This window comes from Cyprinodon variegatus, unplaced genomic scaffold (assembly GCF_000732505.1).
Source record: "Cyprinodon variegatus isolate N-32 unplaced genomic scaffold, C_variegatus-1.0 Scaffold1132, whole genome shotgun sequence".
Classification (NCBI taxonomy): Eukaryota; Metazoa; Chordata; class Actinopteri; order Cyprinodontiformes; family Cyprinodontidae; genus Cyprinodon; species Cyprinodon variegatus.
In genome coordinates, this window is record NW_015151585.1 from 20,605 (window position 1) to 48,045 (window position 27,441).

At 37.0% G+C, this 27,441-nt stretch overlaps 1 protein-coding gene across 1 annotated transcript in view; it reads left to right on the forward strand.

Moving 5' to 3' along the window:
• megf11 (multiple EGF-like-domains 11) overlaps window positions 1-27,441 on the forward strand; it is a gene marked incomplete at its 5' end in the record, with an annotated part of 51,993 nt that overhangs the window by 15,453 nt on the left and 9,099 nt on the right. The window contains 11 exons of the mRNA XM_015400678.1: window positions 7,204-7,367; window positions 7,463-7,565; window positions 11,885-12,031; window positions 16,934-17,068; window positions 20,333-20,461; window positions 21,789-21,917; window positions 22,548-22,676; window positions 22,795-22,923; window positions 23,019-23,255; window positions 24,754-24,923; window positions 25,022-25,085. Coding sequence (XP_015256164.1) covers window positions 7,204-7,367; window positions 7,463-7,565; window positions 11,885-12,031; window positions 16,934-17,068; window positions 20,333-20,461; window positions 21,789-21,917; window positions 22,548-22,676; window positions 22,795-22,923; window positions 23,019-23,255; window positions 24,754-24,923; window positions 25,022-25,085 — 1,536 coding nt within the window. The remainder of the gene's footprint in view (window positions 1-7,203; window positions 7,368-7,462; window positions 7,566-11,884; window positions 12,032-16,933; window positions 17,069-20,332; window positions 20,462-21,788; window positions 21,918-22,547; window positions 22,677-22,794; window positions 22,924-23,018; window positions 23,256-24,753; window positions 24,924-25,021; window positions 25,086-27,441) is intronic.

Sequence of the window (27,441 nt, forward strand, 5' to 3'; positions counted from 1 at the left end):
GAAATAAATAGACAAATTAGTATACATTTTGAGGAAGTATACTTTATTACTACAAATCTGATCATTATGTATTTTAAATAAGTAAGCTTTAACATACGAATGAATAGGGATCATGTAAGGTTTATTTAATACTGTAGGTTTGTGTTCAAATAATCTAAAAAAAAAGTAAATGGGAATTTGCTATGTAATAAATATACAGAAATCTTAAAAACTGGGTGAATTATTTATTTGGGTGTTCACAGAGATGTGATTGACTTGTAGTTCAAATGTGTTGCTGAAGTGCTCATTTTGTTTATGAGTAGTATATATTGTTGTCTGTAAACTACCCATACGTTGTAATACCATGAATACATTAGATATTTGTATACTTATTACCTAGTAAGTTTTCTGACACAAAAAGTGTCTTTGGTAGCAGATGTTTATAAGAAAAAAAGAACCACTATCATACATGGATCAATACATGTAACTTATAGCAGAGGTGTTTAACTCTGATTCTCAGGACCCACTGTCTTGCATGCTGGTGAAGATTTTCAGTCATCCAGGTCAGTCATTCCAAAAAAGTAAAAAAAAAAAAAAAAAAAAACATTTTTTTTTTTTTTCTAACTCTGAACAATTTCGCTTCCCATCCAGGAAGCATGTATAAATAGTAGATAACAGTGAACGCTCACTTATGTAATAAAAAACTAAATAAAACACATAAAACAGCATAAAATAAAAACAGATCATAAATAAAGAGATACCAAGTAGTACTAACTGTTTTATTCAGTTAGTGTCGTCCAATTTCAGCACTTATTAGAACCGAGCAACAGAACATTAGACCAATGTTCAAGGACCAGCTCCCGGAAAAAAGGCCGCTTAAAGACATGTCACAGTTCATTAGAGAAAAAAACTTGTTAGAGGCTACTCTTAGATTTAAAGTAACTACAGGACAATGAAGAAGGAAACTTAGGTTCATTGTGCAATGATTACAATAATGGCTGTTCTGAGGGAATACAATAAAACAAGGTTAGAAACAGCAGAGCAAAGATGAGATTGTAAATCATGAAAAAACAAAAACACAACAGATAAAAGCATCATGGCACGTATACCAGCAGAGAACTAGTGATTTAAGTTTACAAAGTTAAGTTTACAACCATGTAAAATGGAACTTTGCTCTAAAAACCTAGTAATCAAGGGCAAGTGCACTGCATAAGGACTGCTTCAAATAATCTAAGACATCTGTTAGGGTTAGGTTCAGCTACACAGATCAGAATGAGAGGTTTTTGCTTGCTAAGAAAATGACTTTCAATAGAATTACTCACACTTAAATGATAGCAGGAATCCTACTTGATTTATTTGTCTGTTTAACAGCCATACTCTATCCACAGCGCTTTCCCTTCAAAATAATTTTATTCTTCTATTCATTCCACATCTGTAACTTTGAAAACTTACAATCTCTTGTTGGTCTGTGCTCCTTGGCATACCTGGTAGATTGTCTCCTCTCTCTGGGATTTTCCACATGGTTGCTGAGGATTGGGTTCAAGGGTGCTTCGAGAGAATATCAGCTTCCAGTGAACAAGATGCAGAGGGATAAAGGTTGTTATGAAAATGTTTACCCATTGGTCAAAATATCCTCATCCCAGACATCACACGTGGTATTTAAATATTTATCAACAGTATTACTTATTCATCAGTGTACAATAGAACTGCATATTACTATCACAATCTACATGCCTGGGAATGGTTGAAAGGAAAACATGACATGGTAAGGGACCTACTTCTTAAATATCATTAGATTTTGTCACAAGACAGCTTTACAAATATTTGCCATGACTTTGATTAGCAGCATAATTATCACATGCAGCATCACTTTTATAACATTATAACATGTAATTCAATTCAATTCAGTTTATTTATATAGCGCCAAATTCACAACACATGTCATCTCAAGGCACTTTACAGTTCAACCAGATCATACAGTCAAATTGATACAGTTTTCTATCTATGGAAAACCAGTTTATTGCATTGACTCATTGACTCAAATACAACCCCCCACACTAAGCATGCTTGTAGCGACAGTGGAGAGGAAAAACTCCCTTTTAACAGGAAGAAACCTCCAGCAGAACCAGGCTCAGTGTGAGCGGCCATCTGCCGAGGCCGACTGGGGTTCAAGGAGACAGAAGCAGAGACACAAAAAGCAGCTGTAAAAGGAGGCCCCGTCCAGGAAACACACAGCCAGGCAGACGAGCTCCGAGCAAGCTCCCATGCCAGAGGACAAAGAGAGCACATCCACCCAGTCACAGTCAGAGAAACAGGACCACACTGGAAAACAGGCCAATCTCCAGCATCTATAAACAAGGGTGTTGATGTGGTGTTAATTAAACACTAAATGTACATACTGCTTGGCTCATCCAGCAGCCTTTAAAATACATGTTTTATACATACCATTCAAGTCCCAAATCTGCATATTTGATGCCAGCCCCTTGTTTTGGTAGGGTAAATTTAAAATATTTACATATATGCATTCTTGGGCGTTGGCTACAAAGCTTGGAGCACATCTGTCTTACAACACAATGGTTCTGGGTTCAAATCCTAACCTGGGGTGTTCTGCAGCACTAGAATTATTAGGTTGATTGGGGTTTCTAAATGACCCATAGATGTGATTTTGTATAAATGGCTGTATGTTCTGTATGTCTCTGTGTCGCACCATGATGTGCTGTCTATCCGTCCAGTGTGTGCACAACCTTTCGCTCAAACACTGTTGGAGATAAGCACCAACCTCCCTGTGACCCTTACAGATGGTACAGAAAATGGAATGGATTCTTGCAACTTTATTGTGTAAAGTGCAAGAATCTGTAATGCAGATATAATTTAACAAGCCAAGCATAATAGTGAAGTATACCTGTTGGTGTGTGACATTTTAGGAATTGGACTTGAAACCCACCAATGGAAGGTTGAAGGACTATAAATGTTATATTAACAATGTTATGGAAAAATGAAATGTCTCCCTCATACTGTTGCTTGGCCTGACTTTGCTTGGCGAGTACTAAGATTCTCGTACACCTTTTTTTTCTTGTATTGTGACTGTTAAGATCCGCTGTAAACAAAAATTAAAGTTTTCTGAGTTTCAACCATTATTGTGGGATGAATCATTTTCAGAAAGATGGTAGTCATGGCACATTAATGGCTCACTAAATAGTTTGATGAGGATGGAAATGAAGCCATGAAGTCACTAAATTAAAGCTCAGTGAATACTTCAGAGAGATTTGGTGATCACCATCATCAATCACGTAATGAGCTAATAATTTCAAAAGACTGATATTTTCAAGTAGGCTATTAGAGATTTGAAAAATGAATCCCAGGGCACAGCGGAGCTTTTTCATGCAGCTCATTGTGAGCAAATTTAAGTTGTTATCCAACAGTATTTGATAAACATTAATAACTATATGAATGGGATTTTCTACATCACATGCATAATATCCCCATAATTATGATTTATCTTGTGGTTGGAAAAATCTATTTACTATTACATTCCTTCTACCCTTCTAATTATGATTTACTTAGAAGTATTCACTCTAACAAGGCACTTGCCAGACAAGGCTGAGTGCAGGTCTTGACTTACTGATGCCTCAGAAGCTGTTTTCCAGTTTTAGATGTTTTGGTAAGAGTCTAGACTCCTTTAGAGTCAAGGTTATTTCAACAAAGGCTTCAGTTTGTGATAAACTGTCTATTTTGTCTATGAGAACCTCTCCCTGTGCTTTTTTAATAGTTAGCGAAATCCTGTGTGACCAGAACAGGCAGGAGCATTGGCAAGACTGTATCTGTTCTCTCTTGAAAAGATAAAATAAAATGCTGGTGTGAATGAGGAACAATTCCTTGATAATTTAAGATGTAAATATTTTTTTTGATAACAATTTTCAGATTACAAAACCTTCCTCCTTAACTATTTAATTCTAGCAGGGTACCATGGGTTAGGTGCCTATCTCAGGCTGTTAAAAGGTTAGAGCTGTAGTATATCCTGGGCAGTTCACCAGTCCATCACAGGGTGACACAAACAAATAACACCCACTCTTATATACAGCACTTTAGAGACCTAAAAGCACCAAATGCATGTCTTTGATAGTGGGAGAAAGCTACAGTATAACACTGGAAAAGAAAACACTCTCCAAGGGGAGAAGATTCATATTCTACACAGAAAAGCTTCTCTTGGTAATAAAGAGAGAAGTTTTTCCCTGCAGTACAATGCTGCTGTTTAGCCCAGATCTCAAATCCAAGTTAGAAATTAAAAATGGGAATCTCTATTATGAAAATGTATATTTACATTCAGAAACAATTTATGCTGAAGAATCTCGTTCAATGGTTAGAAAATGAGTAAGTGAGCAACATTTTTTACGCAATATAAAATATGTACTCTACTAGCAAAGTGACAGATTTTCTGATATTTTGCCTATGATTAGATAGGCAAAATATATTTATAACGATACAGTGATGTTCAAATAATCTATATATTGCTCTAAATTTCATCCAAGATACACCATTATGTGTGTCACTGATGATATTCCAAATGTGTTGCCTAAACTGAATCCACTTTAAATGAATTACATAATATTTCACATAAATAACAGCAATTCACGTGAAATTCATAAAACACCAAAACAAAGTAAAGCTCTTCTTCAAGGAGCAATAAACCAAATTGGTGCATAAAAATCTCAGTAAGTGCATTATAATCTTAATATGGACAGTATAACCTGGCCACATATTTTAACTTGTACTTTTCACTGTGGAATTAATTTAACTTAAAGCTGCAGCACAGACTGCACATGCATTTCAGTCCTAAAACCAGTTACAGTTTCTTTTTTTTTTATTCAAAACCTGAAAACATTTCACTTGTGCTTAGTACTTGACTTATTTTATATTTGACCCAAACATTTTCTGCACACAAAGGTACATGTTTTTCTTCTTGAGGAGCAACTAATCAGCATGCTCAGAGGTGAGACAGCTCCTATGAGAGCTGATTATATCACCAGCAGTAGAAAAGACGTGCTCTGCAGGTACACTGGTCCCTGGGACACACAGATGTCTTTCGACGGGCTGGCCAAGGAGTGGGTAGGCTTAAACATGACATTTCCACCAGTCCAGTGGGTCATCAGTCAGTGGTAGAGGTGGAACATCTATGAATTGGAGCAAGTGTAGACTTCCTTTTCTTTGGTGTTGGTGCATTGGTGTCTGGAGTCTGCTGCTGCTCAATGCTTCCTTCTCCTTCATTAGAAGAAAGATGGCTAACTTGAGGCTGATCTACATCTGCATCTTCCTGTATGAAAATGAACAATGACAATGTTTACGTTACTATTCGAAAACATGTTTATAGAGTACCTAGTTAACACTATACCTTAACTCTTGTTATGCATCAAAATACAGTTGTAATCAAAAAGGTATGTACATTCCATAAAAGTATATAACTATTATTTTCTTACAGTCAGTAATTCAGACTCAGCTTTTCCTTTTCAGGCCATTTAGCATTGCTTGAATTATTTCTGTTTGCTTTATAGCATAATTATGAGAGGGTGAATTTCTTACAGATTCTTTAAATTAATTCATTTAATTTCAAAGGTTTCTGTAAACTACAAATAATTTCTTTCGTGTATTTTAAAGGCCATGAAACATTATGTGACTTGATAGAAAAAGTCTGAAGTAATCAGCCAGTACATTATCAAGATTTTTGTGGACTGACACGTTTCTTATCCATCCTTGGCTACAGTTTTCTGATACCTAAAGCTTCCCACATTCATCTGTTCAAACAGTTATATGCAAATATAAACAATGTGGGGATATTGGCAATTATGCTGTTTAAACAAGTCCTGTTTCCCAGAGATGAAGATGTTTTTCTGAAAAATGTATCGACCCTAGATCTAAAGCAGACTCCCTTGTACAGATTCTACCTAAAGTTGGTATTAAATGTCATTATCCTCAGTCAAACAAGCCCTAAACTAACATGGTCACTCAACAAGGAAGAAGTCATTTCTCCAAATGTAACAGCAAGTAGACCAAGGAACAAATACAGGCATTTCTGGAAACATCCCATCGACTAATGATACTAAAATTCAAGTGTTTGGCCATAATGACCAGTATTACAACTAAGTACCTTAAAAGCACAATAGGCTAAGATATAATTGAATGTTTTCAGAAAACAAGAAACGTTGTTGTTAGCAAGCACATGGTATTTTTGTTGGATTTTGTGACAGTAAGTTCAACTCGATGAGTAAACAAGTTTGCTAGAAAGAATAAACAAAAGCAATTAGATGACAAATAAACGTGACGTATACAAATATGCCATAACTTAGGAATGTTTTTATGATACTACAAATATTGAGGAAAAACTGGGAGACACTGTCCCATATGTGAAGTGTTGGATATCATGTTTTTTTGATTGATTGATTGATTGATTGATTGATTGATTGATTGATTGATTGATTAATTGACTCTATTGATCTCGCAATGGAGAAATGTACTCATTACATCAGCTCAAATAGTAAAAAAGAGAAGAAGAAGAAGAAGAAGGTGCTAAAGGAAGAAAAAAGGTGCATGGGATATAAATAGTATATATAGTGCATCCACATATGACAGTTCTTTTTTTTCCCTTTTACATGTTTGCATATGTGTTTACATGTTTACATGTGTATTTCTTGCAGATGGTGCAACCCAGTGCAATCATTATATATATATAATGATTGCACTGGGTTGCACTTTTGGGTGTTTTGTTACAGAAGAAAGGGACGCAGCTTACCAAAGACAATATCATAAAAAAAGACCATTAGATTAAAATTCTCCAGAGTTTTCCAGACTGACCATACAGGACATGGATATCTAATATATTTAGATATCCTAAAATGTGATAAAAAGTATGTAAAATATCTTTAATTAATCTGGCATTTAGCCAGTTAAATAAATATAAAAACTGGTAATTGGAACCAATCGGAAACATTTTGAAATGATTATGTATCTGGTAAAAAAAAAAAAAAAGTCATGTTTCTTCTTAGCTTATGTACATTTCTTGCTTATTTAAATTTAGGCTCGGTGTAAACAATCCATAATCAAAACCTATAGACTTTTCATGATCTTTTTTTTAAGGTAAGATACATTGCTCAAATTTTGGGTTTCTTTTTATTTATCATTTCCTGTTTTTAAAAGTTTGACATCTTTTCTCTGTTCTTTCTGTCTTTCAAGGCTGGCAGGGTGTGGACTGCTCCATTCCTTGTTCCAGTGGTATGTGGGGTCTGGGATGTAATCAGACATGCTTATGCAGTAACGGAGCTGCATGTGACCCTGTGGACGGCACCTGTGCTTGTTCTCCTGGCTGGAGAGGGGAGCACTGTTACGAGTCATGTCCTGTAAGTAGACTCTAACTCAGCAAATAACCAAACCCTTTGATCGGCTGCCATGTGTTCTGCCCTTAATCTGTAACTAAAGTAACTGTCATTATCAGGATGGCACCTATGGACTTGACTGCCGTGAGCGGTGTGACTGCAGTCACGCTGACGGGTGCGACCCTGTGAGTGGCCACTGTCGTTGCTACCCAGGCTGGACAGGTCAGTGCTGCTTCCTCATGAATAAAATAGGCTTATCTTAGAAGTCCAGAGTTGATCTAATAATCAGCACTAAATGAAAGACATCAGATGCTTCTCAAGGACACTGATTCCATCCATCTATCTTCTTTCACTGATCCGGGGTTGGGTCATGGGGGTAGCAGCTTCAGTAGGGAAGTCCAGACGTCCCTCTCCCCAGCCACTTTGGCCAGCTCCTCCAGGGGAATCACAAGACACTCCCAGGTCAGCTGAGAAACATAGTCCCTCCAGCATGTCCTGGGTCTCCCCCTAGGCCTCCTCCCGGTGGGACGTGCCTGGAACACCTCACCAGGGAGACGTCCAGGATGCTCCTCCACGTCTCTTGACGTGGAGGAGCAGCGGCTCTACTTTGAGTCCTCGCCTGATGACTGAGCTCCTCACCCTATCTCTAAGGAAGAGCCCAGACACACTACGGAGAACACTTATTTAAGCTGCTGGGATCTCATTCTTTCGGTCATGACACAAAGCTCATGACCATAGATGAGAGTAGAAACGTAGATCGACCGGTAAATCAAGAGCTTTGCCTTTTGGCTCAGCTTTCTCTTCACCACAACAGACCAGTACAGTGACATCTGCATCTGATGTCGCTGATTAACAAAAAAAAAAAAAAAGTATATAAGAGGTTTGCTGTTTTGTGTTGTATTGTGTGTTTACAGGTTCTCTAAGCAGGGATTCAGTAATTGATTGTTTGGTATATTTGCCGATGGAACCAGTGGCATATCTGGATCCAAGATGCTGCGACTTCAGCTCTGATTTAATTATTTTGGCTCATATAATGGATGCTGGCATTTAGTCATACTTTTGAGACGTCAAGTAACTTTTTTATGACAGCAAGACTAACCTTTCTGACCTTGGCAAATATTTAGGCTGGAAGTCCTTTAAAATTTTTGCAATATTCATTAGGGGTCCAAGGCTACAATTTTAAATTCTGTTTAGATGTGTAGCGTTTTTTTAAGCTTCAAAAGAACTTTCTGAACCCCTTATTTTATTAGATATCAATAGTATTTAATATGCCCTCATATTTATACTATGCTAAGAAACAAGGGTTAAGTGTAAGCAGGTTAATTTCCAGTCTACACTTTTTTTTCCTTCTTGGTCAATGACCACTTTAATTAGAATTTGGAAACCACAATATTTGATAGGATGGAGTCACAAAGAGATCAAGATAGTCAGGGTTGGACATCATAAGGAAGGCTTGAACACCTTGCATATCTGCTTGATGGCTATTTTTCACTTTCAGAGTTTTGAAATCATACTTGATCTAATTGAATTATCACTGAAATGTAATGATATACAACAGTTATATCCTTCCATTTAAAAAAAACACTTTTATTGAGATGTTCACAGTTGATGTCTACTATTATCAAAATAAGTTGCTCTGTTGAAAAAAGCTGCGGAGAGGAAATTTTGAATGACAAGGGTGAAAATCATTTAAGTCCAAAATGATACATTGTTTCTGAATGTCAAAGGGAGAACAAGAGAGGGGTGAAAATTCAGGAGAAAAGGTCAGGCCTGTGAGCCCCGAGAGCCCCACTCCATTCAGCCTCCTGAGCTTAGGGCATTTATTCCAGGAAACAATGTAGGTTTTATTAGCTGCAAGAATGAAGACGACAAAATGGGCCTCTCATGCTCTGAATCCTGCACAGGTTGGGACCATCTGTCAGCCTTAATTGAGTCGCCAGGGTGCAGGGCTGGGGGCAGTGTGCAGCCCAGTGGGTCACACAAACATGCACAAGTACACACTTGAACCGCAAAAGAACGGACTATGTAAGATTCGATACAGTGCAGTCACTGGAGTCAGGCATGGAATAAGACGTCTATTTACAGAAAGTCTTCAACTATTCTTTTTTTCACACATACTTTGTCATATCCCAGGGTGTGCTCAGTTCAGAGTCTGTATGGCATTCTACTGTAAATTAGGTGATAGTTTTGTTATGAGATTTGCAGGGAATTTTATAAGGCTTGAGTGGAGCGTGGGCATGCTTGTGGAAGCCGGTAGATCTATGTGTTTATTGCCGAGTTTTCATAAGCCTGACATTTTCAAGCAAGAGTTATGAAGGTTTCACTAACAAGACAATTGATAGTGAGAATCTGCTAGTGAAATGTAAAATAGCACCTTTGCCTTTACTTAGAAATAATAGTGATGAAAAATGTTCATGGCACTTGAACTTGCAAGTTACCAGTGGGACTTTTTTGATTTAAAAGTCACCTTAACAAATGAAAATGAGTCCAAAATTATGTATTTTCTTTCTATGTTTTTTCTATTTTCTATTTTTTTTTCTATTTTTTCTATTAGCAAGCTGTTATGTATAGTTTTCATTATTAATAAACAGCATCAAATATTTAAGCATATGTTCAACCGCCTTATGGTTAAACATAGTAAATGCAGCATCATGCTGTGGGACATTTTTCTTCAGCAGGTCAGCATTGACGAAAATGTGGATAAATAGAGAACGATGCAGGAAGATGTGTTAGAGGCCACTGAGCTTAACCTTTCAGGAAATTAACCCCAACCTTTCAGCTACAGCAACGATGCAATTTGGTTAACAAAAGAGCCATTATGTTAGACTGATGCATTCAGAGTACAGATATATATCTAATTAGCAAGACTTATTATAGTTGCTTTCAAACTAATCAGAAATTTTGGAAGTTTTATTCAGAGAGCCAGAAAAAATTTTTTTCTTTGAATGGGAAAAAGACATAGTCTTAAAGTTTCCATCCATCCATTTTCCGTCACGCTTATCCCAAAGCGGGCTAACGAGGGGTGCTGGTAACTATCTCCAGCTGTCTACAGACAGGATGCCAGTCCGTCGCAGGGCACTTAAAGATTCCAGTTGGAATAAAAAAGTATTTAGAAAGCTAGATTATTTTTAAAATAAACCAAAAAAATAAATAAATTAAACTGAGTATCATTTTCAATCAACTCCACAACGGTGTAAAAACTTGTTTTGGTCATGAAATAAAGTTTTACCAAAGTACATTAAAGTTTGTTCTTGGAATGCAACAACATATTTAACATTTCAGAGGACATGAATAATTTTATAGGGTCCTGTTTACCACAGCAGGTAATAAGACGATGTTTGTATGTGCAGAAGAGGAAGACCTAAGAAAAATAAAAATTGAACAGTGGCACCTCTGACAATTTGCTGCAAAATACCTCAGTTCAAGTTTCCCTCACTCTCTTTCAGGCATGCAAAGCCCCTCTGTTTGTCACCATTACTCTGAGAAAAGCAGCGCTCTGTCTGCATTCATTTTCCCACAGTGAGAGCAGTCACAGTTTTTTATTCTGGCTGGCCCAGAATAACACATGCCTTGCTTTCCTTTTGATGTCCACAGCTCTGCTCATGTCTAAATCACCCACCTCATCCCATCAGCGCTAACATTTCCTCTCCTTTTACTCCTCCATGCCTGCCCTAAAGTGCCGTGGTTACTGTATAACATGGCTCCCAAGAGTTTAGTCCAGGTTTAATTCAAAGGTTGTGCACCGAGGCCGCTTTAATGGCTACACCTTCCTCTGATATTCTTATTCAAAGGAAATTTCAAATGAGACTCGAACATGACTGTTTGAGAGTTTGGGTATGTCTGTGTGAGCGCGTGCAGCTGCGCTTACATAAAGTATATTACTCTTTAAGAAGCTACATGTCTGTATGTAGCACAGTGCGTGCAACTTTTTCTCCTTTCATCTCACTTTTCTAAGAGGCTGAGAGAAAAGGCGCTGCTGCTCTGATGGATGTGCTAATGCATTCATGTGCACACCGAGTACCCTGTGTGGATGCCGTGTGTTTTTTTTTTTTTTGCTTTTTTGGGGGGTTGGAGCCGCACCAAACACACTGTGACACTTCCAGTCTGTGCTCTTGTAGCCTGAGTACCTCCCTTCAGCTCTGTACACAACCCCAGCTTTGCTGAAAGAGAATGAGAGACAAGCTGGGGCTCTCTGGAGGGCCAACCCTGTTAATCAACACAGTGCACTGGCAAGGAGCCCTAGTCAGATCAAATATAAAATACATTTGGAAAGGAGAAATGGAGTGTAAGAGATGGGCTTGGTTTGAAGAAAGATACATACACATCAAACTGGATGCTTTATTCAGTAGTTAAATCATTTGAGGATCCATGGTGATTAAATAACCCTGCATATATCTGTTAATATTGGGCATTGTGAATACTGTCCCTGTTAACGATGTGTTTTTACAGATGGCTATTTAGAATGTTGCGGCAAACCATTTTTTTTTTTTTTCGTCTTACTTTGCATTAGCTGAATATTCGTTTTGTTAATGTGCCCGCAGGAATCCACTGTGATAATGTGTGCCCACAAGGCTTCTGGGGACCCAACTGTTCAGTCAGCTGTTCCTGTCAGAACGGAGGGTCCTGCTCTCCTGAGGACGGTTCATGTGTGTGTGCACCTGGATACAGAGGGACCTCCTGCAAAAGAAGTGAGCCTTCTCTTTTCTTTAAAAAAAAAAAAAAAAGCAATGTCTGTTGATCCAAGACTTTGAGCGATAACCGGCTGACGCTGAGAGCTGCGGTGGTAACAAACTCCATCACAGTGCTGACCTTGTTTTGATCTTTGAAGAATTGTTAAAGGTTGAGCCAGCTGAGGAGAGGCACTCAGCTGTCGGTCAGAGCGGCTTGAGTGTAAATCCTTCATCACAGCTATCACTTAATCACAGTGTCTTTTCCCCTTTGGCATTCCTCAGACACACGCACACACATGTAAACAGGAGCACGCCCCTCATACTCCTACACTGTCCTTAACAACCAGCTCACAGTGGGAGACTCGGTCCTTGCCTGAGGCTCATCAGTGGGCATGCTCACTGGGAGCGCCAGCTCTGGTCTCTGGAGGGAAAAAAAAGGGGTTCTGTCTCTCTTAAGGTGCTCTCATGTGAGGAGCTCACTGATTGGGAGAGAAATTCACAACCACAAACCTGTAAACATCAATTTGAGGAGAAAATAAGAGAGAAGCTTAAACGAGCTGCATATGTTGTTCTGTGCGAGCATGTGTTTGCCCCTCGAGCGAAATAATCACTCAGACAAATTCAATATTTACACAAGTAATTTACTCATCAGGTAAAAAGATTACAACTCGCAATCTGTGTGTGTGTGTGCATGTGGAAGGTTGTTAATTTAGTTTGAGACATCACATGCCTCTCCTGAGCTTGGTAATATGGATTTCCCCTAATGCCTGACATACTTAAACAATTAACACCTACTGGCTCATCATTACATTACATTACTCTAACTTCTTTATCAGTTTTTATAAAAGGTCTCTATTTAGCAAACAACTGATTGTCTTTGCAGAATATCTATGCTGGAGGAATAATTTCTCCAGATCACTATAAAAGGAACAAAAAGTATTCCTACCTATTGAGCATGTTAAAAATTCTCTATGCAAAACTTTTATATATTTACAAATGCAAGGAAAATTATATATAGGCATTTATTTTCTTTACAAATAGAAATCTGAGAATCTCTTTTAGCTTTCTTAACTCAGAATAAGATCTGATGCAAAATGTTGCCTTCAGCAGTTAAGTCAGGGATAAAGTTGTGCAGAAGTTTTTGATTGTGATTTATTTCAGGCAGTTCAAAAGACAACAAACCTCAGTAGAACAGCAAAGCAGATGCAAATTATCAACTAAGCATAGACAAACAAATCCTCAAGACAACCTGTCTGGGTTTTGTGCATGCTTCCATTATCCGAAAAGGAACGCAGTTAACATGTAAAATCTGCCCCCCTCCTTTTTAACTATTATCGTCAGTAAGTTCTTATTATTAATTATTTGACTATCTAATTAAATAAATAACAAATAAGCAAATAGAAAACAAATAAAACCACCAATAAGTAACATTGCAAAATAAGTGGAATAATACAGCAAAAGAAATACCTAATTAGCCATCAATCTCATATTTCCTTATTAATATTTAAGCCCTGCTCTCATCCCTATATATGTCAAAAACCATTCATTTGTATCTTATTTGCAACCATTTTACGTTTGCACACTGCTTCAGATCTGCATTTAAACTATTCCGTAGCTCAGCGGGTCAAAACCTTTTTTAGCAGCACACCTTCTTCTGTGTCCTAACCGAGTTGGCGCTCCACCAATCCCCCACACCTTCAAATAAAAACAAAGAAACAAAATGCTTTTTAGAGAAAAAAGCTTATTTATAGACAAATTAAAGGCGGAATATTTAATCATGCTCAAATAATCAGAACAAAAATGTTACAGTAATTACAGTTAAAATACCAAAACCCTGTCACAATAATGCATGTTATGGAGATCATAACATATAATAAAGTTAGACACAAACTCCACAACAAGATCCTGAGAATTTTCAGGTGCAGTGAGAGAAAGAAATAAACGGTCCCAGAGATCGGTCAGACTTCCACAGAAAACATTAGAGGTCTCTAAAGGTGGATTCATGGACTTAACTCCGATAATCTACCTTTGTGTGTTCTCACTTTCTTTATTTCATGTATCTGATTCTTAATCTAAATCTGACAAACAATTTATACTGCAAAAAATAAACCCTAATATGTTTAGTTTGATATCTGTCCGATGACGAGAGAGAAGTTGTATAGGGAGGCAAAAATTAACAATAACAGAGAGTGAGTGCCGACCTTGACAAAACTGTTATCAATCAGATAAATACAAAATAGTTTTCTTATTGTTTCACAGCAGTTATATTCAGTAGATAGACATGCTCATGGCAGCAAATCCCAGCTCCCTTCATCCTCGACCACTACAGGTTAAACATTTCCCTGTTCCTTTTTGAATGTGGACTTAAGCAGCATCTTTAAAATTGCACCTATGTGAATCACATTATCTTATTAAATTAGAGCTCTCTGTATTAGTCAAAAAATCGCATCTACCAGCTGCAGCAGTGAGGGCATGATGTTCACATGGTGTAGCCAGTTCAGAGTCACAGCACCATGGACAGCGCTCTTCATTTAAAGCAGAGGCCACGAGCTAGCTGGTCATTACAATGCAGGAAGGATAGCATCCTCTATGAAGTATATCAAAATGAAGGGTAGAAAAATACTTCCCAATACTTTTAATTAAATACTTTTTTCCTGTGAATAAATAATTTTTTCATTAAAATAACAAATGGTAAATGGCGTGCTGGTGAAGATTCCCTGTCATATTGGTCATAGTCCAACAAAGTTAAAAAAAAAAAAAGAAAAAAAAACCTAAAAAAACAAACAAACCACTGGACTTTGTTTTCCAAGTTTGAAAATGTTTTGCTTCTCATCAAGAAAGCTTTTTAAATTCAGATTTTCTTGAGTAGCGTTAAATTCCAGGCTTATAGTGCGGCACAAACAAAAGCCTTGTTATGGCTCAGAAAACATGGAAATTGGACCAATAAAATCAAACAAACAAAACAGTCCTAAACACATAAGAGCTCCTTGCTCATGAATGTTTCCTCATCATACTATCAACAATCTGAAATCTGACTGAACATTTTGGAAAACACCTGAATGCAGTGAATATATCAAAGTGTTGCTAAACATTTATGTATATATATATATATATATATATATATATATATATATATATATATATATATATATATATATATATATATATATATACTAAATAAAGTCATCTTTCTGCTGCTTAAGGAGCATGATCAAACAATTTGTTTCTTATCTATTAAGAGATATTAACATCGATATAGGCTACCCTTACTTTTTTTTTCAAAAAGACAATCTGATGCCCACTATGAGACTGACTCTATAAACAAGCACGCACAGCAGGATTTGTAATGTTAATGTTAATGGGCATCCAGTTAATTTTGTCATTATTAGGACCTTGGCTTTTATAAACACAAGCATCTTACAGCAGGTAGTTTCTCTCATTGCACTTTAAACATTACAGTGGTGCTGAACAGCTGTAATGTTAGCTAACTCCTATCAACACAAAGAGTAACCTAAGTTAAAGGGCAGCAAAAGACAATCAATAGTAATTATAGTATAATGTTGATGTTAAGCATAAATTAAGCACTGTGCTACATATCCTGGTTAGATTTTTTTTTTTGAAAGAACCCCATCTATAGTTTGCCTTAACTTATGCAACAAACACTAAGAAGAAGGTACTTTATGTTCTAAATGCAAAGTACTATGTGTGGAGGAAAAATAACACCCTAAACACACGGTAATGGCAGCATTATACTGTGGAGAAGGTTTTATCCAGTTCCCTACCACAACCCTCAATGGGGGACAAAAGCAACCATGGGAAAATGTTTTAGATAAAAGGATATTCAGGTGCTTAAATCGGCGTCCAAACTTCAGTCCAACTAAAAATCTGTGGACAGACTTGAAATTTGCTCTTCAGAAATACTCTCTATCTGATCTGACCAAGTTTGATCTTTTCTTACAAACAATAGATGAAAAATTTAGTCTCATTATCTGCAAAGCTAGTTGGTTTTTATTTGCTTAGAAAATAATGCAACAGAGCTATTCTGTAACCATAACAGTTAATATTGCAGCTGCAATGGAGTAATATTTTAAGAATGCACTTTATAATATTGCAAAAAAGCTTTTTTTATCATTAAAATTTCAAGAACTGGCTGCTGTAAAGGGTTTCTTTTTTTTTTTTATGTTTCTGTGTTTTATTTATAGATATCTGATTGGATCTAAAACGTTTTCACTGCTTCTTTTAGTCCCGCTTTGAAATCGGACACTGTTCACTCTTTTCCAGACTGATATTGTGTGTACATGGTGTAAGTAAGTCAGTCTGGCTGGCCAGGTTACGGATTTATTCCCGAGGACCTTCAATTGATAACCGCAGCTAAGCCTGTTGTTTGAAATACTACCGAGATTTTTAAAGATCCTTTCTTTTCTACCTTACATACTATAAATACTTTTGCAATCCACTGTAATATTTAATCAGTCTCACCATCTACACCCTTTAACTACATTTTCAATTATTAGGACCTTTATATGTAATATTGGCAATATAGCCTTTTATTACACCATTGGATTTGTATTCATTGCAAACACAGGGTTGTTTATTATTTCCTGACATTTTTAGATCATAAAGCCGACTTCAACTCTTGACACAGAAAAAGATTTTTAACACTACTCTTAACTCCTACTTTTCTGTCTGAGGCAGCAGATAAAATGTCGGTGATTGCAATAATGACAGCCTTTACTGCTCTCACCCTCCCCTTCACACGCTCTCCTTGTCTCCTCTGCTTTTAATTCCTCCGGCGTTGATTTTTCTCTACTCCCTTGATCGCTCTTGTCATGCTGTGTCCAATAATTATATACCCCTTGTTCCATCAACATTGGTGACTGATTCCCCCTCTTCTCCCCTGCCACGCTCCGCTGGCTGCAGTCTGCTCTCCAGGGTTCTATGGGCACCGCTGCAGCCAAACGTGCCCGCAGTGTGTGCACAGCATCGGCCCATGCCATCACATTACCGGTCACTGTGAGTGCCTCTCTGGCTTTACGGGCTCCCTGTGCAACCAAGGCAAGTAGCTTCCTAAATCCTTTTCCTGCTGTTAAAGTTTTTTTTTTTTTTTTGTTAAAAATTGTTTCACATGTGTACATTCAGAGATACTACTAAATTTGGAAGCATTTTGATTTAAAAAACCAGGAGTAATAAAAACAACTTTCTGCTTAACTGTATGACAATTTCAATAATTAGTCATACAGTTTCTATCTTATTTTGTTTTTTGTCTGCACCAACAACACCAAGTCAAATTCCTTGTAAGTGCAAACCTACTTGGCAATAAACTTGATTCTGATTCTGATAAAATGTATTTGTATTTTCAAGCAAGGAAGGCCTGCATACATTTAGCAGAACATCTATCTGATTTTGGAGCTGCATGTAAAATCTTTTATTAAAACACAAAGAGCAATCATGTGCTCATCAATTCTTTTTATAAAATTGAGTTTAACCATACTACTCTTTATTGTTTAGGTGAAGATCTCTTTTTGCAAAAAGATTGTATTGTGATGTTTAATTTTTTTTTGCTGCCATCTTTCACCTAAATGGATGTTTTAGTCAATCGTTAGACCACTGTTAGGGCTTTTTTTTAATTACAGATTCTCTATTTGGTCTGGAAAGGTATGGAAATGGTTTCACTATTTTTCCAGCTCTGAATAAGTGTAACAAAGAAGACATAACACAATGGAAAGATATTTGGACATTAGACTTTTCTATCGATTCAAGGTCTAAATGTCCTTCTTTCCATCTTTTTTTGTTCAACACTTCCTTTTTTGACCTTCATGTTCTCTCTGTTTTTTGTTGTCTTTCCGTCTTTCTTTTTTTTGCTCATCCTGTCTTCGTATATTCTGATTTAATTTCATGTGTCCTTTGTTATTCACTGATTTTCCACATGTTATCCTCTCGCTTCTTTGCTCATCTCTTATCCTGTTTGTGTCCTTCGAACCTTTGAGTTTTTTCTTTCCACTTTTATTTTGTAGCATTATTCTTTCCTTCCTGTGTCGTCTGTCCCTCTCTTCTCTTCTTTTGTGTTCCTTCCTTCCTTCCTTCCTTCCTTCCTTCCTTCCTTCCTTCCTTCCTTCCTTCCTTCCTTCCTTCCTTTTGTTTCCTTCCCTCTTTTTTCCTGCTCCACCCTTCTACCACCTGCCCTCTGCTCTTACATTGTGTCCCACTTCCATTCTGATCTTGTGTCTTTTCTTTTAACCAGGGTTTTTGGTGTTTTATGGGTTACATGTAAACTCCTTACAAATTGAACTTTTTCACATTTCTCAATGTTAAAACCACAAGCTTTAAATTAGATGGTGTGATGGCTAACACAAAGTAGCATATTATTGTAAAGTTGATGAAGAATCATACAAATCATACAATAGCATTTCCCTTACTCTATTCGTTGCAAAACGGGGGCAGGGTCATAAGGCAGATTGTTCTGTAAAAGGTCTGGCCTAGTTGAAGAGATCAACAGCTGAGAAAAATGTTGACAGGACATCCGTTTGCCATCACCTGCACAAATGCTGACTAATGGAAAAGTAGATATATCTATTATGAGCTAATCTAAGTTAATACAGATCCAAAAAAAAAAAAAAAAGAATTGCAGCCACTTTACTCTGAGTGAAAGATACAAATAATAGGACTTAATTACTATTAAAGCCAGTGCTAGAAAAAATCTAAAAATTTTAATCTGTAAAAATATGACATTTTGTAATGAAAAAATGTACAAAACCTGTACAGGGCAATCCTGAAAAAAAAAAGTTGGAAGCTGACAGATATTTGGAGCTGGGTCTGAAGTTCCCCTTCAGATGAAGAACAACCTGAAATATGCAGCCCAAGATACTCAAGAATTATTTAGATCAAAGCATAGTTGCTTGCTAAAGTGGCCTAGTCAAAGTCCAGGCCTAATTTCAATTGGAAAGCTGTAACAGAACTTGAGAATATATATTCATATGAATACAAAAGCATATAAAAAGTTTATGGTCAATACAAATGCAATTTACTCTATGAAGCATCTGATACAATACATTGCTCTTTTTTGTCTACCCTCCATTCATCTTTTAATAAACAGTTTTGCATGCTTAAAATTAGCTTATGTTTGTGTACTCTATCTCTTCAGTGACTTTTCTTTGATAAATATATGAGATAAAACAAGCATGGGAAAAGAAATCTATACTGTTGCGCTACAGTCTTCTGATAATTTACCATTTTTTTTTATAAATTACTAAAAGCCATGGAGGATTGTCTTGAATTCTCTTTCATGGTTTTATGCGGTATCTTATAAATAAAAGTTTAAAAGCTCAGCTAAAGGAAGAGAAGCGAGTAAAGATGAGAGCTACCCCTAATTTGTCATGGCTATAATTACTATTGAGCAGGCGTTGAGGGACGAGGGACGGAGGTGGCCCGCAACATGGTTGTGCTCCTCCTTATGTTAAGCCCCACTGGTGCCCTCACTTGTCCTTTGTCCAGCACGCATAGCCCCAGCCTAATGAAGCTCTCCTAGTGAGCTGAGGTTTGAAATCCCCCAAAAGCAGCATGAGGGAGTCAACCTCATGGCTTAATGACCACCTGCTTGAAGGAGCTTGGAAGAGCTCTCGGGAAGAGAGGGAAAGCCAGTTGAAATGCAATCATTAAAATCACACCACATGAAAATGAGTCCGACCCCGCTCTTCCCCAGCGAGCCACCTTATCAGATATTTCTAACACTGGGCTATTCTCTTTATACTAGAACTTTGATCTCTGGTGCTGCAGCTCCAAGATCCTGATGCTCAGATACACCTTGGTACAATTTGTCTCTTCTCATCCCACCTTTAAACACAGACAATAGAGATTTCCCTGAAAATTATATCTTTTATAGAATAGTGACAGAGTGCATTAAAATATTAATTTCGTAAAATATTTATACAGTGGTCTGTGTACACGGTCTATTTTAATTCTGAGGCGCATCACTCATTCCTCTCTAGTGGATAGAAATAGGACAGTTCTGCCACAGGAGGCAATGATTAACTCCTCCTTTTGTCTAAACAGATCATTTCACTTCATGTCCACTCAAATAGAACAATATCCTGCATTAGAGGAAATGTTCACCAAGCAGCCGTAGAGTGTCTTTGTTTTTCATACACCTGCTTTCAGTAAAACGCTGGGATTTAATGTCATCATGATGTTGATACGATACGTCAGGGTTCACATTAGGTTAGGCTGGCTTTGTACGTGGATGTGTTTTGAATTTTGCATATTTTTTTTTTTTTTTTTTTTTTTTTTTTTTTTTTTTTTTTTTTTTTTTTTTTTTTTTTGCAGTGTGTCCAAGCGGCAGGTACGGCAGGGCTTGTGCAGAGATCTGCCTCTGCACCAACAATGGCACCTGCAACCCCATAGACGGTTCCTGTCAGTGTTTCCCCGGTTGGACAGGACAGGACTGCTCTCAGGGTACAACTTAAATGTGACTCCCTTACATTTTAAATTTTTCAATTTTCCACATTTCTCTCGTTCCCATCGTCTATCTCCCTCTCTTATTTCGCCTCATACGTTTAAATTCATACACATTAGTCATCTTCATGACCCTACGCAGCCACAAGTAATGCCCTTGGCTCCAAATGATGTAAAACACATAGCTGGCTTAAATGGTTGTTGTAATACATTATGCTCTTTGATTAAGTACACCTCAGGCCAAAGATCATTAAGGCAACTTTGAGCCAGCACACCATGGGAAACAGATATGTATTGTGTGTGTTCATATGTGCTGTGGCGCTCAGAAATCTAGACACTCTTGATAAGGTGCCAAGATTTTGTAATTAAATAAAAAGAAAAATCATGATAAAACATTATAAAACTTGTTTTGTTCATAATTTTATATTCATATTGTATAATCAGGGTTAAAACCATTCAAATGTACTTTGAAAAAAAGCACAGGAGAAGCAGCTGCAAATAACTGGTTACTTATACCTCTGCGTGCCTAAACTAAAACTTTGTAAAGCTACTTTTTCATAAAGTTAAAGCATTTAGTCCTTTTGATTTTACACCTGCCACCAATTACAGAGAAGCAGATGAAACTGAAGTAAAGACTAAATTATCTTCTATTCATGGCATTTTTTTATCTATGTATTTTAGCTAAATCCACACTGAATCAAAAGTACCTCATCATACAAATGTATTAGGTATTAAAGAAAATCTACAGTTAGTTGACATGGAGACAGTGTGGGCCAACAGTAACAATGTTAGACTAAAACTGATATGCTGGCAGCATCAAGCAGATGCAGAAGTTTAACTAACAAATGCAAGTTTTGTTCTAAGATTTAGTTTTTACTTTACCTTATGTTTGGACAAAGGAGCAGAGTTTCAAGACCGAACCATTTTTTTTTTAGGTATTTGGACTTTGCCCAAATTTTCCAAATCTTATGAATAAAAACAGTGTATTGGCTCCTTTCAGTCAGCTGACTGGTAAAGTGCAATGAAGGGCCAGCATTGCATTATTCTGGCCTCCATAATGTCAGCAGAAAATAAAGCTTCCTTCCCTGGAAGCTTATTAGAAGTACATTTAACTATGGAAACAGAATGAACCAAAAAATCTCATAATGAGCCCATACCTTTATAACATCTGGCTGTAAATGCGAGGTTTTCAAATGATACAGGGAAATGTATTTCACAAGTGTGTAGAGAGTGTCCCAACCTGCATGTGTTTGGTGCTTCATGCATGAATGTTTTAGGTCGACACAAACTCTGATCATGAGCTTGACTGTGTCTCTGACATCTGCAGCCTGTCCCTCTGGGCATTGGGGCCCTGATTGTCTCAACTCGTGTAATTGTCACAATGGAGCCCAGTGCAGTGCCTATGACGGGGAGTGCAGGTGCAGCCCTGGCTGGACTGGTCTCTACTGCACACAGCGTGAGTTTTTGCCTCACCCTTTCAAACTAGATCCACAGTGCCATCTACTGGCTTAATTGCAGTACATGACATGGAGGCATGTTTCACCAGTCTTGAGGCTAATGTTTAATGTGAACTTTCCATTTTCATTTTTTTTATTTTTTTTTTAGAAAGAGCAACATCAAAACAAGATAATGGTCACTTCATCATTTTACTCATAATACATTCCAGTCATTTACTCACTGATCGTGCAGCTCATCAGCCTCAGTCCTGTAATTTAAATACCATTATCCCGAACCCTAAGGGTTTGTTCAGAGTTGTTTGTAGAGTCAGGCTCATGCTATTGTGCATGATAAGGAGCATTGTTTTGACTGTTTTTCTTCTTGTCACACAATCTTAGCATTCCCAATGGTGTTGCTCCTTTTGTACAACAAAAACTTGCGTTCAGAACATAACTGGGTTTTCTGCTGAAACAGGAAGTCTTTCATTTCCATTTATTCACTCCCTTATTGAGTATGCTGAGGAGACATTGAATTGTATTGATTTCCCTGCTCCCCTGTGATATGACCTTGACTCTTTACATTGTGTTACACTCTCTTCTGCATTTTCCCTCCTACCCCATCCAAACATTACATACATCTTCATCCCCAGGCTGTCCTTCAGGGTTTTATGGAAAAGACTGCGCCGAAGTGTGCCGCTGCCAAAACGGTGCAGACTGCGACCACATCACGGGCCAGTGTGTTTGCCGAACCGGCTTCATTGGGACGGGCTGCGAGCAGAGTTGAGTGGGCCCAGCACATTTTATCTCTGTGCAAAATTACCCTGTGGATGTGTTTGGCTCCTGTTCACTAAGTGCTTTAATTTGATAAATGCAGTAATGTACTATTCTGCCATGCAGAGTGTCCTGCTGGTACATTTGGATATGGCTGCCAACTGCTGTGCGAGTGCCTGAACAATGCTACCTGTGACTATGTGACTGGAACATGCTACTGTAGCCCTGGATATAAAGGCATCCGCTGTGATCAAGGTGGATGAGCTGTTGGAGATGTTGCACTGTGTTAATGATAAACATTTACTAGTGCATATGGTTTAGGTCACTCACTGTCTTTCTTTTATATGTAGCAGCTCTGATGATGGAAGAGCTAAACCCATACACCAAAATTAGCCCTGCGCGTGGTTCAGAACGCCAGTCTGCAGGGGCTGTCATGGGCATCATCTTTCTCCTCCTCATCCTCATGGCCATGCTTAGTGTGTTTGTGTGGTACAGACAGAGACAAAGGGACAAGGGCCAGGAGATCCAACCCAGTGTGTCCTACTCACAGGCAATGCACATTAACAACACTGACTACTCTCTTTCTGGTAAGAGACTTTCCGTATATGAATAACTGCTTGTATTATTTACAATACCAAGCAAATGCATACATAAATATAGAACCTCGCAAAACATAAACTTTGCTACTTCTCATACTTTTTTTTCAAGAAACAATAATACATTTTGTTACATTTTATTGGGATTGAATGTGATAAAACAGCAAAAACAATAAATAAATTTGAATTGGAAAGTAGATAATACAAATCTTTAAAAAAATGTTGCAAGTAGAAATATAAAAAGTGGGACATATGCTTGTATGTTGCCCCTTTTACTCTGTTACCAAAAAAATAAATAAAAATCTATTGACACCAATTTCCTTCAGAGGTTACCTTGATACATCTGTTTTTCAATTGATCTCAGTAAAAGAACAAACAACATTGTGAAGAATGAGGAAGGCAGTAGATAGATTAGAGGGGGACCCAGGGAGAAGTTTAAAGCAGGGTTAGGTTATAAGAAAAATTCAAAAAAATCATTATCTTTGGACCTCTCTCCGAACTTTGGTCAAACCATTGTCTGAATATTAAGAGTGTAGTGCAACTGTAAACCCACAGAGGTATGGCTGTCCACATTAAGTGACTATTGGCTGGCTCAGGTCAACATTAATCAGAGAATTGATCATAGCCAAGTGGGTCATGGTAAATCTGAATGAACAGACGAAGACAGAGGTCAGTCAACAGCTGAGGTGGGAGACTCTGATTACAGGACACTTATTAGTTAAGCACTTCAAAAATCCACATTTTCTTAAGTGCAAAAAGAAAGAAATTGTTGAAAAAATATGTTTAAAATGTTCACAATCCACAAAAGAGACACAGCATAAATGTGGAAGAATGTGATCTAGTCAGGTGAAAAAATATTTGCCTACATGTGAAACTTATGCTTTAAAAAAATAAAACCTGCAAACAGCTAAAACATATTTGTGATGGGGTTGATTTTTGCCTTGCAATAGAAAAGAGTCCCCCAAAACACTGCCAGACCTGCACAAGAGGTTAGAGCTGGTCATCGTAAAAAATGGCCCACTGAAAGTTCATACCTAAATCCAATTAAAATTTTTTTTGCAAGGGTTGAAATTCAGCTGCTCTGTATCCGATCTGAGTGAGCGCGACCTTTTCATGTAAGAAACAATGGTCTAACATTTTAGGCGCTAGATGTAGAAAGCTGGTAGAGACATACCTTCAAACACTCAGTAAAGCTTTTCTTCAAAATATTAATATAAGAGGGCTGAGTACAAATTTAGGCCATACTTGTTAAATTTAGAGTTTCAAAAAATAAAAAAAATAAAGCAGATTGTTTTTTTTCCATTTAAGAAATATGAATTACTTTGTGTTTCTTTATCACGTATTATAATCCCAATAAAATGAATCAATGTTGTGGTTTTAATGTGATAAAATATTAAAGATTTTAAAAGTATGAATTCTTCTGCAAAATTCAGCATGAAAGTATTAGGGATCTAGATTTTTTTAAACATATCATCCTCTAAACATTTAGAGTGTGGCAGTACTGTTGCGATGAGGACCAGCGCCTCAGAGATTGGTCCGAACCAGAACAACACCAGCAGCTCTGGCCAATGCTTCTCCAACCCCAGTTACCCAACTGTAGCTCAGTGCAATGTGGTCTCAACAATTTCAAGCAACCTGGATGGGACCCTGACACTCAAAGTAAGAACCTTCCAAATGCATTACGGCCATTATTTTTATTTGACCTGATGCTATGTTGTAGACATGAGGCGTTTTTATATATTATGTTCTTTTCGCAGTCAAGTACCCTGAAGAGCCGAAACCCCTCAGAATGGAGAACCTTCTGCAACCTTAATGACATAGGTCAGTCATTCTCTCACTGATTATGTCACACCACATAGAGGCTGAATTTGGATTTAGGAGCAATAAATGAGCAAAACTGTCGAATCAAGGGCAAAGACGTGTGTGTCATTAAAGCAGACCTCTCAGTGGCGGAAGCCTGCTGTGAATGAAGATGAGCCAGGGGTCTCTTGTTAAACATAACCTTTGCTCTGATTTTGATAAGATATGCGGGTAGGACAGAGGGAGAACGGGAGTGGAGATGAATAAGGGTCACCATGAGCTCATTAGTCCTCCTTTACTTCCCCCAGTGACCATGATGGCTTACATTGGGTCAAACACTACACACTTAGGATATTAATTATAGAGAATCCTAAAGAAAAGTGTGAGCATTTTTATCCAGGATAATAGTCTTTTATTAATGGCTCAGAAGAACACCTTAAGATGTAGTTGGAAAGATGAGGAAGTGTTTATATGTCAACATTTGAAATTCAATTGAAGTAAGAGTAGCACTTCTTCAGTGTGTTTTCCTTTTCAAGAAAAATATTTAAAAAAAACAGTGCTTCAAAAACAAAATTACTTGAGAAAGAGTAAAAAAAAATAATCTGTTAAAAACACTACTAACACTAGTTGATAACCAATCTGAATGGAATCATTTAAAAAAAATACTGTATGCAGACAGTCAAAATGATGTAAAAGTATGTGTAAATTCTAGTATTTTAAAGATATTAGATCAAAATAAACATTAGAACTGATGGCGATGATGAGGATGACAATGATGGGGATTATGATGATGATCATTATCATCATCATCATCATTTTTATTTTACAGAGAGAATGTATGCAATATTTAATTCATTTTAACACAGGAAAGAAGCACTTCAACAGTTAATAGCAAAAAATGCTCATTTCCATCTGTAGCTATTAGGCAGGTTAATGCTAACTATATAAAGATTTATTAAAAAAGTGGTGGTCAGTATGAAAAATTATTACAGATATCACTGCATGCATATAAGTTATTTTTTACATATTTCTAAAGCAAATCAAAACACTTCAAACATAACTCTACACACTAAAAACCTTGTCTTCACTCAAACAGACTTATTATTTCTAAGCTGTTTCGATAATGCCCATTTTCTGCATGATGTTCAAATCTTTTTTAAATAGAATGGAATAGAATACAATAGAATAGAAAATCCCTTTATTGTCCCACAATGGGGAAATTGTTGAGTAACAGCAGCAAAAGGTTATAGCAGAATTGGTCACACAAATTGGACCTTTAAAGGTGTATAAAATAACAGATTAAACAACAGATGTAAGAAGATAAACAAATAAGTATTGCACTGTACAGTGTTTTTACAATATATATGCTCTGTATCTGGAGAGTAAATCAATAAACAGCTGTGGACATTTTTACAGTACTGGATATGTGATGAATAGCAGCAACATCCAATCTGCAAAATGACAGCAGCATGTTATTTAATTGACTAAGGCAGTAACTGTGCAAAAATCTGGACTGTGACTTTTACAATGATAGTGACAATATATACTGTATATATTTACTCTACTCCAAATTGCACAGCTGACAGAGACAATTTTAGATTATATTAAAATGATAAACCTTTACAACAACAACAAAAAAATCTCATAAATTGTGTAGTTGTGTCTGTCTGGTGTATTTCTAGTTAAAACATGTCTTATCTCATCGTCATTTATTTAACCATCTTAGGGTGGGTAGCATAGCCAGATATTGTATTAAAGAAAGATTTGTGTAACTGCAAAATAATAATACTGAGTAAATTGAACTAGCCTACTGTACAAGCCACATCAGTCAGCATCTAGAAACGAAATAGCAGTTAAGTCAGTACTTCTGTTGTAGAAGTTTAATGAACAGAAATACATTTGCTAACAAGTACTTCAGGTATTTGAACATGGCAAAAGTATTCTATTGAGCCTATTTATTCAAGGAATACATTGATTTAGTGTTTGATTTTTATAACATCATATTGGTTACATTTTGACTAATGTCATAAGACAGTATAAGTAAACAAAGATGTGTTTAACCTTTTAGTCAATGTATCAACATTTTTAAAACAAAATAATTAGGTAACAGGGTAACTGTTGATCTTGGTTAGAATTAATTTGCTATTTTGGGTTGTCACAATTATAACATCCTTCCGGGTTGCTTTACCCTCTTATCTGTCAGGGTCATGGTGGGTTGGTGCCTTCCTCCATCAGTCTTTGGGAGAGGGCACACCCTAGATATGTTACTAGAATAGAATATAAAATCCCTTTATTGTCATAAAAATATATACGTATATATTGCTTTTGCTGAAACACCACAATTTCCCCATTGTATATATATATATATATATATATA